The 21,555-nt window shown below is 35.9% G+C and overlaps 2 protein-coding genes across 2 annotated transcripts in view; one reads left to right on the forward strand and one right to left on the reverse strand.

Annotated features, from left to right (window-relative positions):
- Positions 1–21,555, forward strand: part of LOC137241500 (serine-rich adhesin for platelets) — a 759,406-nt gene that overhangs the window by 306,645 nt on the left and 431,206 nt on the right. The window lies entirely within an intron of this gene.
- The window catches only part of LOC137239647 (uncharacterized), a 244,279-nt gene that overhangs the window by 96,865 nt on the left and 125,859 nt on the right, over positions 1–21,555 (reverse strand). Inside the window, exon 9 of the mRNA XM_067765190.1 lies at positions 13,673–13,817. Within this exon, the coding sequence (XP_067621291.1) occupies positions 13,673–13,817 (145 nt within the window). The remainder of the gene's footprint in view (positions 1–13,672; positions 13,818–21,555) is intronic.

Raw genomic sequence — 21,555 nt, forward strand, 5'->3', positions numbered from 1 at the left:
GTTTAGATATGTTCAAATTTCACCAAATGCTTACGTGTATAGCATATATTGTTGTCTGAGAAAATCATAGATACCGGTGGTATATATAGTATATATCTCATACAACCGATTGTTCAGATAAGAATTTTTCCGCAATTTCTTCCGCATTTTAACAGCTAGAAGGTTCAAATTTCACCAAATGCTTACGTGTATAGCATATATTGTTGTCTGAAAAAATCATTGAGATAGGTGATATATATATTATATACCCCATATCAACTCTAACTTTTGCCCCCTTTTTCGGCTAGAAGCTTCAAAATTCATCAAATTTCATCAAAAAGTTACGTTTACGTCATATATTGTTGAAATACGTGATTCGTAGTCATAGTTTTTACACGCAGACCACAAAAAACCTGAAACTTTGCATCCTCACACAAAGTACCTACCTGTTTTTTATTTTATATTTATCTTAAAAATCGTTAAGGTATGTAGATCTGTTCACTATATATTTCTTATCTTATACATCCGATTATTCGAAGATTACGAGCGGGATAAGTTTATTGTTCAGCCCCATTCATGAAAGGTATGAAGTCTTCGGCACAGCCGAAGACAGTCCCGAATTTACTTTGTTTTTTTCAAATTTGCTCACATCCATACACACACGCACTAATTTTTTGCAGACTTTAAAATGATTGAACTTAATTTACTTTACACAATAGCCGTGTTTTTTAACACGCGTATATCCGTTTACGCTTAAACTTTATATTGACTGCTAAGAGACAAACTATAAATACACCTCTGAAATTGCTGCGCATAAATTTTGTCCTACTAAATTTCAATACGCATTATACTCAGATGTAACTGAAATATGTGTCTTTGTTTCACCCTGTACACTAATTCTATGTATTATATGTGTGTCCACAATTCATCGCAACTGCTTCAGCTATATGTTATACCCTATGGCCATCAGAGCGTTGCGTCTCCGCTTTTCGGTACGCCCTGTTGCTGTAGCTAGTTGTTTTACCACAGCCGCTAGATGGGTCTCCTAAGCATTATCTAAGCGAAGATAGGCGTTTTTTAACACGCGCAAACGAAACGTATACGCGCGTGTTAAAAAACACGGCTAATATTAATTTTACAATAAACACTACAACAATTTTCTATAAACTTTTCACAATAGCACAAAATGAATTAAAATGCAACAAATGCAGTAATTAAAACGCGAAAAAACTTTTACTTAAACGCACGTGTTTTAGGTTTCGCGGCGTATCCGGTACTGGCAATTGAGGAAACGAACTTCAGAATATTGAGCGAAGCCAGAGAATGTAATTGAATGTTAATTCTCTACCGAAACCATTGCGCTATTGGCTTTGTTTGCCCAATTTATGGTGCTATAAACGAAATAGATCCTATAAAACATTGTAGTATTGTTTGTGCGAATTTCGGCTTAATTATGGCATACTTTAAGGCGGCCATCGTGGTTAAACAACAAGCAGTGTTCAGACTTCATTCACTTTTTTTTTTCATAAATTTTACCAAAGAGAATAAATATAATAAGAGCCACCAGGCTGCTACGAGTGGCGAGTAATTCGCTGAAAGTTAATAAAATTGATGCCTAATGTTTTCTAAGAGGGACATTTTTAATTGTTTCGCATTTATCCATGCCGCGTATGCACCTTATGCAAATGTGATTTTTGGAAACATAATTAATTAATTAATTAAATACAGTCGGAAATATAAACACAAATACCCCACGAAAATATGTAGAAGTTATTTATGCACATCTCTTCCAAAAACAAAAAAACTGCGACTACCATAATGAAAACATTATGCAAATGGCTACAAAGTAACGAGCGACGTCTCTTATTATATTTATCCTCTTTGGCGCTACCACAAATTCGATACATGAAGTTTCTGTATGAAGACCAACTTTCTAAAAGTCATCATTAAAAAACAGATTTTAATTGCATGCAAATAATAAATTACAATAAAATAATAAAATTACTGGAAAAAGATATTCAAATTCAATAAAATTTAATTTAAATTTGAAACATTAAATAAATAAATATTTATTTTCCTACACTAAGTGTAACATAAATTCGCGAATTAATCGAATGTTATTATTTTTGAATAATGTCCACTGCCGTAGCATCTTCCAGTTATGACTGAATCGGAGTAATAGCTATCAGTGGTATTTGATAAAAAGGGATACCTATATATCAAATTTCAAATAAACTGAACCATGAGTAGATCTGGCCCTGGTACACTTCTCGGAAAGAAACTTCATAGAAACACTCCCCGGGTCGCTAAAGTTATCTTGCACATTTTAATAAAATCAGCGAAGTGGTTTCGGAGTCCATAAGCTGCCTTCAAACATATTGTAACGAATTTACTGCAATTCCTCTTATTTGCAACCTTCTACTAACGTTCGAATCACTAAACTGGTTAATAAATAACTCCACTATTTAAAAATGCAAAATGGCCTTTATTAAAGTACTTCACAGTAACACTTGTACTTCGCAACTGATCGCTTGCTTAAATCAGACTGACTTGTCGTGCCTCAACTGTTGCCGCTTTTATACTGTCCGGTTTCATCGCCGGCATATTTCTAGGCGCCTCTATTTCCAGAACTTACTAGTTAGTTATCAGCTATAAATTTCTCACCTATAACTACAGATGCACAATTTTTATAGCTTCTCTCGTAGTCCATGCGCGTGTATATGTTAGTAATACTTGCACAATTATTGCATACATTCAGGAGTATCTCAGATATATGCATGTGGTTGTGCGTTGCTTCTCCGCTGCGTGTACGTACATATGTGTAGACATGATGATTAATTTGGTTATGTGCATACAAGTCACTGCTCAGCATCGGCTTAGAGATGACAGTACCCTTAGTGTTGCTAATATTCGTAACATGTAACCCCTTCTTTATGTATATAGAAAGATTGTTTCTCCCTAGTGTACAAACATTAACATAAGAAACTATGCATATTCAATTATTAATTCCCGAAGCTATGCACAGTCAACTATGTCTTAGCAAAAAAATTGCCGGGTGTATTTTTTCCCTAAAATCATTGTTCGTCGGCCCTTCCTTAAGTCTTCCCACGGCGGCATAACATAATGCTTGGAGCAGATCAATTTTCTTGGCCACTGCTCCTACGACAATATCATCTGCATAACCGACAATTTCCGTGCCTTCGGGAAGGTCCATTTGTAGCACACTGTCATACATCGCATTCAATAGCGTTGGACCTAGAACAGATCCCTGGATCTTGGTCCCTCATTCGTATCAAAAAGGAGTACTATGTCGCTTAAATAGCTACCAATTATTCTGAGCAGGTAAGCAGGTGTGCAAAAGTCTCGTAGCGCTGTCGTTATCTGCATCCAGTTCGCGATGTTAAAAGTATTTCCTATATCCAAAGTTATCAGTGCACATGGCATCCGGTTATGGTTCCGCTGGCTGTATCGACAACCATATACATCCCACTCAAAGAAAGTACAATTCACAACGAGCAAACACATGAACTGCATTTTCAGCCTGTGAAAGTTGACACCTTTTTGAAAATTTCACTCTCACTCTCTTCTTAAGAAGTATAACTTCAAAAAAAAAAAAAAGTAAGGAAGGCTAAGTTCGGGTGTAACCGAACATTACATACTCAGCTGAGAGCTTTGGAGACAAAATAAGGGAAAATCACCATTTAGCAAAATGAACCTAGGGTAACCCTGGAATGTGTTTTTATGACATGTGTATCAAATGAAAGGTGTTAATGATTATTTAAAACGTAATGGGCGTTCTATAGGTGAACGCCTTTTCGAGATATCGCAATAAGGGTGGACCAGGGGTGACTCTAGAATGTGTTTGTACGATATGGGTATCAAATAAAAAGTATTAATGAGGGTTTTAAAAGGGAGTAGCCCTTAGTTGTATATGTAAAGGCGTTTTCGAGTTATCGACCGAAATGTGGACCAGGGTGACCCAGAACATCATCTGTCGGGTACCGCTAATTTATTTATATATATAATACCACGAACAGTATTCCTGCCAAGATTCCAAGGGATTTTGATTTCGTCCTGCAAAACTTTTTCATTTTCTTCTACTTTTTTCTAGAGTTATATTTTGCGTCAATAAACCAATCCAATTACTTGTTTCATCCCTTTTTTCGTATTTGGTATAGAATTATGGCATTTTTTTAATTTTTAGTAACTTTCGATATCGAAAAAGTGGCCGTGATCATTGTCGGATTTCGGCCATTTTTTACACCAATACAAAGTGAGTTCAGATAAGTACGTGAACTAAGTTTAGTAAAGATATATCGATTTTTGCTCAAGTTATCATGTTATCGACCAAGCGGAAGGACATACAGTCGACAGTGTATAAAAACTGGGCGTGGCTTCAACCGACTTCGCCCTTTTTCACTTGCCAACGTCAAGCTGTGAAGTTGTGTTTTGATTTCTACTGTGCCTTATTTTGTCTTAAATCAATAAATTTGTTTGTTTAAATAATTATTGTGCTAAAAATAAGTGTAAACACGTTGTGTACTGCATTGGCAATTTTAAAGTTCTGCTTTTCTTTACTAAAATAAATTGTATCTTAAAAATAATTGATAAAGTGTGTATATCCATACATACATACATATTTGCCGAGTCACTTTGCATATTTGTTATTGCATTTGATTGGCATTTATATATTTTCAGTTTTCAATTGTTATTTGCTCGTGCACATTTACTTCATTTTCTTTTCACTCCCACAGCTGTTTGCATTGTGTGTTGTTAAGCGTCAGTTAATAGCAATCTTAAACTGCTCGTACAGTGGTCTGCAAACTGCTCAAACAGTGATTTTCTTACTGTGATCTCCAAACTATTTTCACTGCCTCCGTCTGTTTAATCAATTTTACTTTAACTTATAATGTCTTGCAATTTTGTTAACTGCCAAAATGAAAGGTGATACCGAGCGTTTCGTGTCGTGCTGGCTTTGTGATGAGCTTGCTCATATGAAGTGCGCTAGTTTGACAGCAAGGGTGTGTGATGCGATTAACGATAACAAGGGTGTGCGTTGGTCGTGCTTGAAATGCAGATCCACGGAAGTGGATCTTTTTAAGCTTTTCAAACATACCCGAAACGCATTCTCCGAAATCGGTAAGGAACTTTCTACATTAGGGGATAAATTCAAGTATTATGAAAACTTGTTTAAAACTTTCAAATGTATTACCGATTCAGCTGCTAATGCTAACAGCGACAGTCGTGACAGCAAACGAAAACGAACTGATGTCTCGGCTGGTGTATTGATCCTGAGACCCCGTTCAAAACATCCAGAACCCAATCGTTCCTACACCTAGCACGAAAGAATTAATAAACTTAGCATCTCCAAGTCCTCTTACAGTAGAGCCTTCAACATCAAAGGCTCCTCCAACAAAACTAGCAGATAGAAAAAATACTGAACCTGCAAACCGTTCTCAAGCGACTGAGCCTGTAACTAGGAAGTTGGTTGTAGTCCCTCCTAAAAAATCGATATTCGTGTCAAGATTCGAGAGGGATACTACTGAAGAGGATCTGACATCGTATATCTTCTCAAAAAGGAAAACCCATGACGTAACAATTCGGAAATTTAATTTTAGTTATGAAAGAAACGTATCTTCCTTTAGATTAGATGTACCTATTGACCATTTTCACACTATCTTGAGTAACGATTTTTGGCCCTCTGGGGCACTTGTGCGGGAATTTGAATATAGGCGGAATAAGAGTGTATCAAACTTAGCAAAGATCCCTGTTAATAACACTGAGTCAAAAAACTGAACGAAAAATCTGCTTTAGATATACTTTACCAAAATGTTAGAGGCTTAAACACCAAGTTAACAGAACTGTTTTTAAAATCATTTAACTCAAGCTACGATATAATTGCTTTAACCGAAACCTGGCTGAAACCTCATGTTTTTAACTCAGAGATCCTCTGTAATGACTACCAGATATATCGAAATGACCGCCTGAACAGGGTTAGAGGTGGGGTTCTGCTTGCTGTACACTCTTCAATACCATCTGAAGAGATTTGCGTAACCGCCACCGATACAACTGAGTTCTTGTGCATACGCACACAACTAGCAAATATCCACATTTATTTGGCCATCTGTTATATCCCGCCTTCTTCTGAACTGTCCGTTTATATGCATCACATTTCCTTGCTAAGAACTGTAAATTCGATGCTAAAGCCTTCCGATTCCATTATTGTCTTGGGTGACTTCAATATGCCACACATATCATGATGCATCTCTGACTTTAATATCGTACCAGTTTCGTCAAAGTCTTCCAACAATGAATTTCTAGACGGAATGTCTGAGCTGTGCCTTCAACAAATCAACATCCAATCGAATAAATTCGGAAGAGTCTTAGATTTAGCCTTTGTGGATGATGAATCTAAATATTCCATTAGTCGATGCGAACCCATTATTGAACCTGAAAATGCTTACCACCCTTCCCTCAAAATAGTTTACGAAGTTGTAAATTATGCTTGTAACAGCGGAAATAAACGATACAACTCCAGTTATCGCTTAGACTTTGCGAAGGCCAATTTTAAAAAATTAAATCGTGATCTATCTCGAATAGTGTGGCCAATATTTAATGCTGATGTGGAGCAAAGCGTTTCTCACTTTTACAATACCATTTACTGTCTTTTTGAAAAATACGTACCTAAGCGGATTTGTGTACATTCCGATACAAGCCAAGTATGGTTCACTAAAGAGCTGAAAATTTTAAAGAATAAAAAGTCTCGATCTTTCAAGTTGTTCAAAAAGACGGGTTTACATAACCATTACTTACAGTACCCGATTCTACGCTGCAAGTATTTTCAATTGAACAAAAGTGTTACAAAGCTTATCTTTGTAAAATGAAAAGAAATATAACTTGCAACCCGAGGGCATTTTATGGATTCGTAAACTCTAAACGCAGGGTGAAAGGGTTTCCATCATCCATGAAATTCCAAGATAATATTTCCAGCGATGATCAAGAGATCGCCGACTTCTTTGCGGAATTTTTCAAATCAAATTACTCTATTGAGACCAACGTTTCACCTAATGAATACCCATACCATATTGATTCATGTTATTCAATCAGAGCTACATTTATATCTTCAGAAGATGTATTATCTTATTTAAAAACTTTAAAAGTATCATATTCATACGGCCACGACAGGATCCCGACACACTTTCTTAAAAAATGTGCTGCAAACATCTATCAGCCGCTAACAGATTTATTTAATTTATAAAACATAAAATAAACAAAAATCCAGCATTATCAGTGATTTTCACCAGATGGCGCAACACTGAATAAATATAGTTGGTAAAAATGAATAGAAGTAGCAAATTTGCCAGTCAAACAAACCACCGCTGTATAGCTAAATGGTTAGCGCAGCATGCCTAAAGCGTACTGATGATGAAGGCTTAGCACCCTTCGAAATTGATCTATCTGCGCAGCTATGGCAGGTTGTCTGAAAAATTTTCTACTTACTATTCCAAAAACAAAATACAATTTTTCAAATTTAGAAAAAGTAAAAAATAACAATAATTATCATTAGAAAAAAATTATTGTTCTGGCCTTGAGCTCGATTCGAACCTTGGAAAAAAATAATAATTTTCATGTTAATTTAAATACATTTTTTTTTTAAGCTTAACATAAATACAATATTCGATCATAAACAAAAGCGTTTCTCATGTTAATATTATCTTAATATTTTTAATGTACTTTTGAAACTGTTTATGTAAAATATTGATTTTGAAATTAAAATATAGCCGTTTTTTTTCTTTCTTTTTTTTTTTTTTTTTTGAAAGCACCAAATATCTCATTTTGTCTACGAGTTACTGTTTTTTCAAACATTTTGTGCATATATTTGTTTGTATTTGCATAAACTTATAGAATATGCTAGCGCAAACGAGCTTAAGAATTTGACTTAAAATAAATCAAATGGACACAAGTGCGCTTTCATATGAGCCGACGCTGAGAAAATAGGTCCACCAAGCATTGATATATTTGCTAGCAAATATTTGTGTTAAGTGCATATGTATGTAACTGCTTTTCTATGTACAAATAAATATATGTCAAACCAATAAAGCAGATCCAAAGGACTCAGCATGCGATGCGAAAATTAATCGTCTGACGTCGCGCGGACGTTTGTGGTTACGTAACGACCGAAGTGACTATGTAACACTGGTGTTGTTAAATATTTGAGTTTTGCTGCTTACATGTATATATTTATATATACTTATTTAATATATATATACATATACACATGCGTGTTGTTAGCTTACACAAATATTTAAGTTTTCAATTTTGCTTAGCCTTTTCCTTTTTATGCTTGCGACTCATTTTCATCTAGGCTTTTATTGTCCTCGCATATTATTGTAAAGCATTACAATTGTTATTTGTCTCGGCTGTTGCATAGCGTGCACACACACACAGTCATAAATTGCCAAAAAATTTCATGGTTTTCCCTTCGGCCAAATAGTGGTCCAGTAATCTACAAATACTTGCATCTATCTCGTAAATATTTGCGCAACACAAACTCACATACACAATAGTGACACATATTTCTGCCTTGGATAACATTTACATTCGGACTTTGACTTCTACGTGGGATTAAATATACATTCTTGCTCGCCTCGCCAAATAGACAATATGCTTTTTGTTCATTCGTTTGCCATTACATTTGTGGTTTTTATTATCATATTTTTTATCGGCTTTGTTGTTCAAATTGTTCTCGCTTTTATAGCCTCAAACTCGTGGCTTGCTCCAAATACTCTTATTTTTTTTTTATTTTTAAATTTTTTGGCGCTAAAAACAATAAGATCCTATTTCATTACACCGCAAACCCACTAGTAATATAATGGGCATCCAGTTGGTTATTCAGCAAGCCCAAGAAATGAAAATATTTGCTTACATGTGAGCGTCTTCTCTATATGGATACACTACCCAGGTAACAGAAATTTTAGATGAAAAAGTTAAAAAGGCTTTGAAGATAGAGTCTTGTGCTCTAGCGAATGTGGTCCATGCAGCGTTGAAAGAAAAACAACCACTCAGTAGTCAAATAAGAACTCGGAAAAAATAACATCTTTGTTATACAAGCTGCTGTTCGTTATTGGTTTCTACGCATTATCTTATTATAATATGTATTTCCAGTTTTTATTCAAAAGCATCAAATTTATTATATTTATGGAAATACTTGAAAAGGCATATGAAATCATTCTAAATGATTGATTGTTAAAAGTTTTAATCTTTTTAAAACGCCTAAACTAAATTTACAAACGATATAACAATCGCGCCCAACGTCGGGCGCACTAATCCGGCATTTTTTACAGAGTGCATTTTCTGACCGTTAATTTAGTTAAAATGCATAAAACAGTTTAGTAAATGCATTTGGTAAATTTTCCTATCTAAACAAAGTGGTAATGTGAGCAGGTACGATAACTGCGTCCAAGATGACCCAAGTAGCTAACAAAAACTGCTTTGATGCCAAAAAATTCGGCTGAGCCACGGATATGTACTATAATTTTGTGCATGTGTTTTGGAATCAGGTCTAGGACACCAATGCCAGCAGTGCGCTGCACTTTCTGTAGGCTTGCGAAATTGTAGTTCCTACTAAGAGCTTCCCAGAACACACTACACGTAAGCAGTAGTCGCACCACTGGTCTGGAACCCAATTTCTTACCAAACATCGACTCACAGGTATAGGTAGCGATGTAGGCTTTCCAGTTGAGCTAGCAAACGGTTGTTAGTCCCAGGTACTAGGTGTTTTTTGGTAGGGTCCGTTGCAGGTCGTTTAGCCTGAATAATACAAAAGAAATTTGTTTCCACTTCCTCTCTTGATTCAGCTTAAGACCACTTTCCTGTGTACACCTTTTTAGTTTTGTCAACGTTTTTTCAATTATTTCACTTGAAATGAGGATCGACGCAACGTCAGCGTATGCATTTTCACACTACTTGTTTCGAGAATTACTATTATATCATTTATAGTAATAAGCTAAAGCAGAGAATACCTCAACATTACCGCTTTCTAACTCTCCTTTCTCCTAGCTTAGCTGATATCTCGTGACTAAGAGTAAGGCACGGGATCCAATTCCTTGTTGGTTCTTCTATCCTTTCCCACTGAGAGCGCGTCAGATTTCAAGTTTTTAAAAGCGCCCTTCATATCAACAAACCAGTCCAAGGTAAATTGTTTATATGTATAGAGGAGATTCCTACACTGTTCGCACCACCTCATTAAATACTGTCCCTGTAGATTTTACCTGATGTTATGCTGTGTAAAGAGGAATCTCATCAAAAAGTGTTTCTAACAAGTAAGAGGTCAAATTTTTTGACCTGAAATCTTTGTCCAGTGAATTCCCCATTCTTCTCGACTTTGGGATGAAAATGAACCTTGATGTTCTCCGCGAGCACGTAATGTGGATCTAACTAATACATGGAGGAAGATATTCTATAGTTTAGATATTTGCTCTGGTGTTTGACATGGAGAGAAGCTACTTATTGCCTACGCAATTTTATTTTCTGCAGAATTTTTCTATTGGCACATCTGATGCTTCCTGCTGTGGTGTTTCGGTTTTTTGACCTATTCCTAAGGGGCCATACAAAAAGGGAACATGTATAAGTATGTCCAGAGTTTCACCTGGTGCACTTGACTAACTTTTGAAGATATCCTTTCCAAGCTAAGCTGGAGTCCTTTCTGCACTCAATTGACTTGAAATGTTCTAGCTAGGTTTTTACGCTGGAATTTCATATCGAAGTCTTCTTGCTGCTAGAGATTAGACAAGCAACTTTAAAGCTCTACCTGAAATTTTTTCCTGAGACCAGAGTCTGCCAGTGTGGGGCGCAAGAAACGCGCGTGCTGATCAACTTAAGTATTTTTTACAAACCTCCTTCTTTTGCATAGATTTAATTTCATACGAATGGATTTAACTAGATGCAGTTTTGAATGCTGCTAATATTGCTATATAGGCGTATTTTAGCTTTTACCATACTTTTTGTTCTGAGTTCTTAAGTGGGTTCCAGGAATTTCGCAAATATTCCGAGTATATTTCTGCCAAGAAAAGATCTCAGTGAAAACTCATTTGCCTTGCAGATGCCGTTCGGAGTCGGCATAAAACAAGTGGGTCCCGTAGCGCAAACTTGTAGGAAAAATTAAAAATGATTACGACGCAAATTGGAAGAGAAGTTCGGCCTAAAATATCTAGGGAGGTTATCGTACCTTGTTGTTAGACCCACCTAAACAGTTTGTTATCGCCCAGTCATCGGACTCCTATTGATTTCTTATCAGCTTGTTATCGACATTTTATAGATTTGTCATTGATTTGATATCGACTGTATATCGGTATCTGTTTGAAAACAGGCCGACGATTAGCTGACACAAGTTGGTAACACGAAACTGGTAAGTTTTTAAGATTCCGACAAAAATCGATAATATTTGGATAACAAGTCGATAAAGTTTTGATAAAAATTATAACTCTGGATAATACGCCGATAAAAGTGTTAACATATCCATAACAAATCTATAATTTTCGATAAAAAATCGATAACTCGCCTATTAAAAGAAATATCTCTTCAATAATGCGCCGATAAAAAATGGTGGCACTCTGATAAAAAATCGATAAGTTTTCGATAAAAAATCGATAACAGCCGGGTAAAACAATAGCAACACACCGATAACAAATATATAGACTATCAAGAAAACTCTATTAAATATTTCGTTCTTCCGTTACAAAACTATTACTTGGGTATACAAATAAAAATCGTTTGGTAGTCATGTTTGGCTCCACCTCATAATAACTGCAATAAGTAAACTGAAAACACAATGTCGGTATGAACAAAAACTCTAAATCTTTTACATATACTTTCGCTGGCACGCTCCATTGTCTAGCCTTATTGTGTTTTTTTTTTTTTCTCAGCGTAGGTGTGGAAAAAATTGCATTTGGCCGCTTAAATAAATTTATGCTTTTACGGTTGCCAGACATAACTTATCGCCGCAGCATTATTTTCGCATTATTTTGGCGCAGTCAAGCAAAAAATAAGATTGCTCTTTGAGAGGGAAATTTTTATAGAGTTTTTAGATTTTCGTAAGTTTAATGATCATATATGGTATACGAGGATGATTTAAGATGTGATAAATGTTAGAGTGTGCTAAGATATTGAATGTGATAGAAAACAAGAAGTTTTAAAATTGATTTAGTAAAGCTTGGATGGAGCATTTCGAAAGTGAAAGAAGAGGGAATAAATTCGCAAAAGTGACGTTCCCTTATTCAGGCCAATACGTCTTACATTTTTGTGCCACAAAAACCTTGGTGGAGATTTTTTTTCCACGGCACAGCATGCGTACCCGACAGAAGAATTTACAGCGCTAAGAGGCAATACGAATATTGGAGAAATCCCATAATCAGAAACAATGAACTCTAGCCTGGTTTGTTGATGTGGAAAGGGTTTGCAACTACGTTAAAACTGGAGCACAGAAACAATCCTCGTTAATGCAGAGATGGAAGAACCAGTAAAGAATTTGATTTTATATCTCCTTCTTAATATATCAGCTATCTGCTGAGCTGGCAGGAGCGAGAATATGTAAGCAGAAATATAAATTTACGCAAAAAGGTGGGAAGATTGTGGCGTGTGCTGACGAGCCGACGACACTGATTTCGGGTACATTGCCTTCAGTGAAATATCAAGACTAAACACCCAGCAGTTAACCCTGTCAAAGAGTACCAATTATCAGGAAATGATTATGATGATGATTTTAGCCTGGAAAGCGTGCATCGAGGAATTTGTACGCCTGTAAGATGATGTTGGCGATGGTGCTATGGCGAGAAAGTGCCATGGCTTTATGAGGCAGTTGAACTTCTGCAGTGCTGACGTTTAACTCTACATTGTGATGGGAAGGTCTTAGTTAGAAGTACAATTTCAACACATGTCCCATGGTGGTATAAGACCCCATCTTAAACCTGCTTCCAATAGACATGCACATACAATATACGTCGGCACAAACCACAGTGAGACTCGGGGAATCTGAGCGTTGCTGCGAGGATACTCAGAAAGAGCATAGCAGTATACTTAATTTATTTCCGGTGGGAACTTTGAATTCTGTATTAGATTATTACCCCCAAACTTCAGTTTGGGAGCAGTGTTTATACTATAATTCCAAGTAGGAATTATTGGATGAGGGGTATGGTTCCCGCTAACAACGACATCCTTATATACACCGTAGCTCCAAAATCAACACAGGTGTGTGAGCTGAAATATATTCGCAATTCTTAGCGATTTCTACGTCAATTAAACTGCCGTTTAGCAGGCCTGCAAATCGCTCGAGACTCGGAACATAACTGACAAAGTATCTATCTTGTGCAATTTCAAGAGCTGCATGGTCGGACAACAATAAAAGGAGGACAAGGAGTATACCGGGTAGACCTAGGGCCGACACCCATCAACTTATAGCGGCCTGTACCAGGTATTGGACTAGGCAGATTGTCGGAAATACAAATTCTAAGTATCCTTGATTTTATAAACAATGCAGCCTGAGTTGTAGTACATACTTGCCCGGTATAGCACTCAGTAGGTTCGAAGAGCTCATTAGCTAATTTGGCAAACTCGGTCACGGCCGTTATACCTATCTACCCCCTTTTCTATTTCACTGTCTCTTCCCCTCTCGCCATTAATTCTGATCTTTACTTACACAATTAACCATGGGCGGAAGAAGTGAAGCTGAAATTGCTACACCAATCAGTGGTCCAGCAGATCCCTGCAACAGAGCCACAGCTACGCCAGTGCCAGATGTTAAAGCCCACATGACACCCATCCATAAGGAGCGAGAATTGCCTCTGTAAGTAAAATCAAAAAATAAGTATAATTAAAATAAAAAGTTTTCACTCAAAAATTGTAAAAAACAAATTTTATATTTTATCTTAAAGAATTTTGCAAGATAAATAAATAAAATTAAAAATTGTTTTTTTTTTTTTAATTAAAAGTGACTGTACAAAAAAAAAATTTCGTCAGTTCATGCAATAGCCGTGAACTTTGGAACATCTTGTTGACACATTTCATTTTCAATGGCTTAAGTAGAACAAAAAAAACTGAGCAAGAATAAAAAAAAATCTTAAGTCTTTGCTTTCAACTCAAACAAAATTATTTCATCAAAGCAAATCATGTACTTATTTGGAAAGCATTTCTCATATTTTTCTGCAATCAAGGTTAGACTGCCTTAACTTGCCCTCTTTTTCGCTTTCTATGCCCATTTCAAAATGAGGGTGCAAAATAGTAATGTCACCACTTATTTAATGGGACACTGCCCGTAAAGTAGAGATATTATAGCTCTTTTCGTTTGCAAACAAATGCTTTGAGGCGAAGTCAAACATTTAAGAAGGCGACACTTTTAGTAAAAAAGATTTAAGTGTAAAATTTGGAAAAACAAATATTGTCGCAAGTTTAACTAAATACAGTTAGCTAGACACTAAAATTATGTTTAAAATTTTTCTTACAAAAGTGCACTTATAGCACTTTCGCAAAAGATGTTTCCTGACTTAATTGATTCATCTTTAGAATGAGTATCATGTGGCGGTAAATCATATAGCCACATGCTCAAGTGGTTATGTTGTATACTCGTATATACATATGTATGTATATTTGTATTTATATGTGATGAGATGTGATTCATGCAAACAGGCAGCCATTTGATATGTCACATGCGCCTCGCAATCTTAGTATGATGACAGCTTCCCAACACTCATCAAATTAGATCGTATTAAAATGAACGCCGGGAGATTTCATGTGTCAACATCAGAATGCGACAACATTAATTTTCTGTCGCTTCGATTGAAATGTGTTGAACATTTATGCACGCACACAAATAAAAACAAGGTTGTGTTTTATTGTATTAATTAGAATAAACAGTTTGCAAAAAAAATGATAATATATTAATAAACGAAATGTATTTGAAAGACGAGCGCGGCTCATCTTTTTCTTTAGGTTAGGTTGAATTGGTTGGTCAATAAAGACCTGACATAGACTGAAGTGTGAAGCTATTGAAGTGAAGCTATTCGCCGCGACTGCAGCTTAAGCACGCTTCCTGCAAAATGTCTGCTGCTTCCTTCGCGGCTACAATTTCCGCCTGAGAGAAACTGCAGTTATTTGTCATCCTGTAATGTCTACTTAATTTTGAATTTACACAGTAAACAGCAAACCGATCCTTTTCGGTTATTTAGAACCATCGTGTATAGTACGCCCTGCCATTTCTGTATCCTAACACCAACCCTCCGGTTCATATATGACACCAAGATTTTTTTCACAACTCAGGCACGAGCCCATTTGTTCTGCTTCCTCAAAATTAGATGGTGCTTTAATGCTATGGCCATAAGACCTGCACTCAAGCTGACCCGAAGCCTTAAGAGTTGTGTAAGTTGCTATCGCCATATTTTTGACCATTACCAACTGCGTTCTTCAGAATAGGGTACAATGCTGCTGTTGGGGTAACTTTTTGGGCTCCTGTTATGCTAGCCAATGATGATCTGCATACTTCTTTAAGTTTTTTTGGTGTCCGTATTTGTTATGTGGGCTGTTCACGCCTCTCCAGCCCCATAGTATAGTAAGGGTTTTACAATTGCCTTAAATATCCAATAAGAGAGTTTGCGGCTCAGGATGTTTCTTTCAATTTGACGTTAGAAAGTTTTTCAAAAATATGTCAACCTAATAGGACTTTAGCCTTTCTTGTGCAGATGACTGGTTCTTCAGGTTTCGGTATGAATACTACTTAAGCTGTTCTCCAAGACATAAATTGGACTTTCCCAAGTCTTGCCGTTTTGCTTGAGTATTCCCTGAAACCTTCTTTGACCTGCTGATTTCTCATTTGTAGATCCTCAACAGATCTCTATATTCGTCCCGATTTCCTCGTTTTCCACAACTTTGGCAGCTTTAAAATCTTCTATATCTGCTCTCTAAGAGAACTGGACTCCTTACTACACCGTCGTAGCTTTGTTTTCCCTTTAGTCTTCTTAGATAAGCTCTGTTGTGCGCAGTTGTTAGCGCCTTTGGCAAGAAGTTGTTGTACTTCTTCAATTGCTTTACAACAGAAACCTCTTTAGGTTGACCCAGTCTTTCTGCTACATATTTGTGGAGTTTGTACCAGTCCGTTGTCCCAGGGTTTGTAAGGGTTTCATCTTCATCTTAACTGTTTAAAAATTTAGGACGCTGAATTTCTATCACTGGCCCGATTATTCGAAATCAAGTATTAAAATGCCATATGTATGTCTGCCAAAAAGTTGCAAAGGGGTTGCTTTAAATGATAAATTTAATAAAAAGTACAGTTTGAGTGAAAAACTTCGATAGGTGAAGGTTCAGTCTATCATTGTTTCTGATCCAGAAAAGAAACATAACGTTGTTTGATATAACATAATATAACCTAGCATAATTTGCAAGAAAGAACATCGCTAAATTCAGCCAAACTTTGCTTGCCCATTCTGCCTCTTTATGATGCAGGTTGCCGTACTGAGGATTTCTCGTAAAAAAACTCTCGTACTTTCAGCAACCTACTTCTAGCGCCTCACGGGCCCTTTCCAAACGCTCGCTTTCCAGTTTTGCTGGATCGACTACTTCTCCGAATCGTTGGATTATTCTTAGTGCAGCACGGTACTGCGACAGCGCTCTTTTACTTCCTCTGCTACGTACCCTTTTCCACTCTACTTCTCCGTTTCCTTCTCCTTTCTCACTAACGTAGATGCAGTCCCTAAACCGCTCAGCCACATAGTTGGGCGTAATGGATACCGTCTAAGTCTTCTCACATTCGACAAGATGCCTACCCTAGTGACGGATGCAAAAAATAAATAATATAAAACATAAGCTAAATTAAAAAAATTCTTCCGTACAGATTTTTAGAAAAGCATTATAACATCAATGCTTTCAAACACTTAGCTTTGAGCTTATGAGTTTTCACATGCTTTGTGTCTTCTTTCATCAATCTTCCATTACTTAAGCCCAATGATTGTGCCATCAACAAACAACAAGCAAAAACAAGTAAGGAAGTCTAAGTTTGGGTGAAACCGAACATTACATACCCATCTGTACACTTGAAATGCTGTTGTTGTTTGTTTTGTGTGCTTAATAGTGTTACAAGGCTGCGCAACAATACATATTGTGACGAATATTAGCAACACTAAGGGATACTATCATCTCTAAGCCGATACTAAGCAGTGACTTGTATGCACATAAACAAATTAATCATTATGCCTACACATATGTCCATACAACTCTCCGCTGCTGCACAAACACATGCATATATCTGAGATACTCCCAAAAGTATGCAATCATCAGTGGAAGTATCACTCACATATACACGCGCATATGGCTATGCGAGAAGCCATAATCGTGCATCTGTAATTATAGCTGATAAATTTATAGCTGGTAAACAAGTAGTAAATTTTAGAAGAAGAAACGCCTAGAAGTATGCGAACGAGACAGCAGAGACTATAAAAGGAGCGAAAGCTGAGTAAACAGATTCAGTTTGATTTAGGCAAGCTATTGGTTGTGAAGTATCAGTGTTATTGTGAAGTACTTTAATAATGGCCATTTTGGATTATTAAATATTAGAGTTATTTATTCAACAGTTTAGCGATACGAACGTTAGAAGAAGGTGTAAAATAAGCGGAGTTTCACAAAATTCGGTACAATATACATATGGTTCTATTCTGACCTATGTTTTCTTCGAGTTATGGCTCCGAAATATAGAAAATTGCTTAGTCATAAAAGGGTCTGTGTCACGCCTCTTTTTTTAAATTTGAACTTTTTCCTATTTATTGTTATAAATCCACTTGGGAAATGAAACACCGTTTATAATATAAAGCTCTTTTTGCAATGATATACCTTATTATATTCACCCACGACCCTTTTAAAAATCTTTTATATAGAATGAGGCGTGGTCCTTAACCAATTTCGTTAACTTTTCTTCAAAGCATTCCTAATAGTAAAGGAAACTTCTCTGCCGAATTTTGTTACGATAGGCTAAACGATTTTTGATTTATGATTAATAATATTTGCAAAATTGATTTTATCAAAAGTGGGCGGTGCCACGCCCATTTTAAATTTTTTTTTTCAAATGTTTATCAAGAGTCTCAATATCAGTCGACACGTAAAATTTCAACATTCTAGGTGTATTATTTACTAAATAATCAGGTTTTTTGTGTTTTCCAAAATGTTATATATACATATATGTGACCCGGCCCATGAAAAGGTAGATTATGACTCAAAAAAGAAACAGCTGTTAAAGATAAGCAATGCATTTCTTCAGTTTCTTAGTAGTTTTTCTTTTGCATTATTTTATTTATTTTTTTGAGTCATAAGCCACCTTTTCATAGGCCGGGTCACATATGGTTATCACCCGTTTTTGCCAATTTTCAATACCAATCTATTCTGAGTCCAGGTAAGCTCGGGTACCAAATTTGGTGAAGGTATCTCAATATTTAACCCAGTTATCGTGTTAACGGTCAGACGGACAGACGGACGGACGGACATGGTTCAATCAAATCTTTTTTTGATACTGATGATTTTTATATATGGAAGTCTATCTCGATTCCTTTATACCTGTACAACCAACCGTTATCCAATCAAAGTTATAATACCCTGTACTTAGCTGGGTATAAAAATATACTTAGTTTGTGCCGAGTACTCATTTTTCCTTTCAGCTTTCTATGCGTAGTAACGGCAAGTTACTCCTTTCTGCATTTAAAGCAGCTTTCACTTGGCAATTATTCTTCTGGCTTTTTTTTACTTTTTTGGCTTTCCTTTATTTAGAGATTTGCCTATAGAAGAGTTTAATTTATGTATGTGTATTGCGCATTCTTTATTCTTAAATTTTCATTTACTTAGTTTTCCTTAAGCTTTGCTTCCTCTCTTAGTGTGACTTTTTTTGATTTCGAAGTAACTACGCCGTTTATTGTAGAAATTTCATTACCAAAAGCTTTCATTGCACGTTTTATGGAAATCTAAGCTTTTGTTCACATTTTTGTTTGTCTTTGGGTACTTAATTAGCTTTTGTGTTTCTTTCTTATTCAATTTATTTCCGTATTGCACTAATTATTAATTTTACGACAGGTGTTCTATTAAATATTTTAATATCTTGCCAGCTTTCATTTGTTGTTATTATTATCTCAATTTGTTTATCATGCAAACAAAAGCCGGCTTAGTGTCTTTTATTTTAAGCTCTTTTGCGAGGGCGCATTTTGAGCGCTTCAGCTGATTATTAAAATATTAAATTACGCCTTTTACTAAATTTGATCAAAGCACTAAGAATCGCTCTACAAACTCTATTCATTAAAGTCAAGTATTCAGCTTCTGGTAACTTTTGTAGCGTTTATCTTTTGAAAATTGAATCTTAAAAAAAAAAAAGACAAGGGCAAAATAATACTGAAAAATCAATAATTAATTAGTAGAAATTCAAAGAAAGTTTATGAATACAGGAAACAACAAAATCTATAAGACGATTTCGGCCGTACAGAGAAAACTGTGAAACCTAATGAAACTAATTCGCATTTTGTACTTGTAATACTACAATTTGGCTTAATTGCAAATTGATTGATGGCAAATTGATTGAGTTCAAATCTGAGTTAAGTGCTAGGAAATTTAGCTCTTTCTCCAAAATTTATAACTTTCAAAAGCTTTCTTTAAACATCAAAAATAAGAACAACTCTCAAAATATATTTTTACCCTTTACACCAAAGAAAATATATCCCCATATATAAATGCGAAAGCGTCATATGGAAAGGAAAATAGTCAATTGTGACTGCGAAAGCGAAAGCGGTGCTTGGCTATGAGAGTAGTGACTGAAATTTCGAAAGTGTTAATTGTAATTGAGAAACGTCAGTTTTAAATGAGAATAACGGATTGTAAATGCGAAAGCGTCATATCGAAATGAGAATAATAATTTGTAAATGCAAAACCGTTATAATTGGAAAACGACAATTGTAATTGAGAATAGTCAGTAGTAAATGAGATAGTAAATTGGTAATGTGAAAGCGTCATAAGAAAATGAGAATAATCACTTTTAAAAAAGAAAATATCAAATGAAAATGAGAAAATGTAGTTTATATGTATTGTACTGGACTAATCGAGTTTACAATAAAAAATTCTTATTTCCAACTGACGCTTTCTAATTTACTCATTCTATTTGACAATTTCTCATTTACAATTGATTGTAACTTAACCTTCCTTACTTGTTTAAACTATATTACTTTATATACTCTGCTTGCCATTATTTTTCCACAGTATCTATATTTTGCGCGAACTGAATAGTTGCTTATTTATTTCTCGTTTCTGTAATTTCATATGCACTCTTTATTGCTGTTTACATGTGTACGTAATTATTTTTTGTCTCATGAGCTTGGATTGCTCTTATAGCACATATTTACTAGCGGCATAGTAATATTCGCCAAGGTACCCTCCACCGATCAAACAAACTTCCCGATGCAAATGCTGCTAACCACTCCAAATGAGCCATCTCCAGTGACAGCATCGTTGACGCGTTTTATAACTTTATACAACTAAATTTCGGAGACAGGCCTTTCTTTCGTTGTGGGCTGTATAACAGCACTTAAACAACTTCCATTAATCCTTCCGAATTTATCGCCTTATCCTACATCGCTTTCATCTCGTTACTCGCAATATTGGTGCGTTGTTTCACAAGATCGTGTATTTCTGTCATCTCTTACTCCCAGAAACAAGTGGAAGACACAAGTGGATTTCCTGACATTTCTTTCCGCACCAGTGTTCTTACAAAGCTTCAAGTTACCTGACGACCGCAGTTCATTGGCAAATATTACCTTTGCAAAAGTCTGTCAAGTTTTCTCATGTATTTCGGATCGATAGGCCTTCAAACTTGTCCAATACTTTCTTAGGTGCTATTCTATGGTACTATTAAATCGTTCGACCTTACCATCAGACTGCTGATGCCGTTCACTAATATAAGCTTTCCGAATGCCCAATACCTTGGTGTATATTGTACAGGTTCATCAGGCATGTTTTCCATCCTAGTCTAGTACCTGATGCACATGTCTCTCAAAGTAGCTGGTACATTACGTAAGGTCCAATGGCGGCACTGAGAATTGCTAAAGTCCATCTCCAACACTGAAGGATGTTTACTTCTTGTTGTACTCCTTCACCTACACTTGCCACTAGCCAATTATCAAGTCCAATCTTGAAAACCATTTCGTACCAGATAGTGAGTTCAAAGTACAATGGTACTGTATCTATGTTAACAGAATATAGAGGCATGTTAATTAAGTCACAATTTTGGACAATTTTGTAATACACGAAGCCCAGATTCGTATTCAGTACGTTGAAATACGCAAGATTAAATATGTGTGTCTGATCAACTTAACTAATTATATAACACATAATATCTAAAAATTGACTGCCCTGCCCTCATTAACCCATTCCAATAACGTCTCCATAATTATAAACCGCTAATTAGTTCATTAAGAGGGAAGCCGAAGCCAAGCGTTAGCGGCTCAACGCCTACCAGCACCACAGTACGCAATACAATTTATTTTATTTACAAGTACTAAAGAAAGATACAAC

Source organism: Eurosta solidaginis, chromosome 2, assembly GCF_040869045.1.
Source record: "Eurosta solidaginis isolate ZX-2024a chromosome 2, ASM4086904v1, whole genome shotgun sequence".
Taxonomy (NCBI): domain Eukaryota; kingdom Metazoa; phylum Arthropoda; class Insecta; order Diptera; family Tephritidae; genus Eurosta; species Eurosta solidaginis.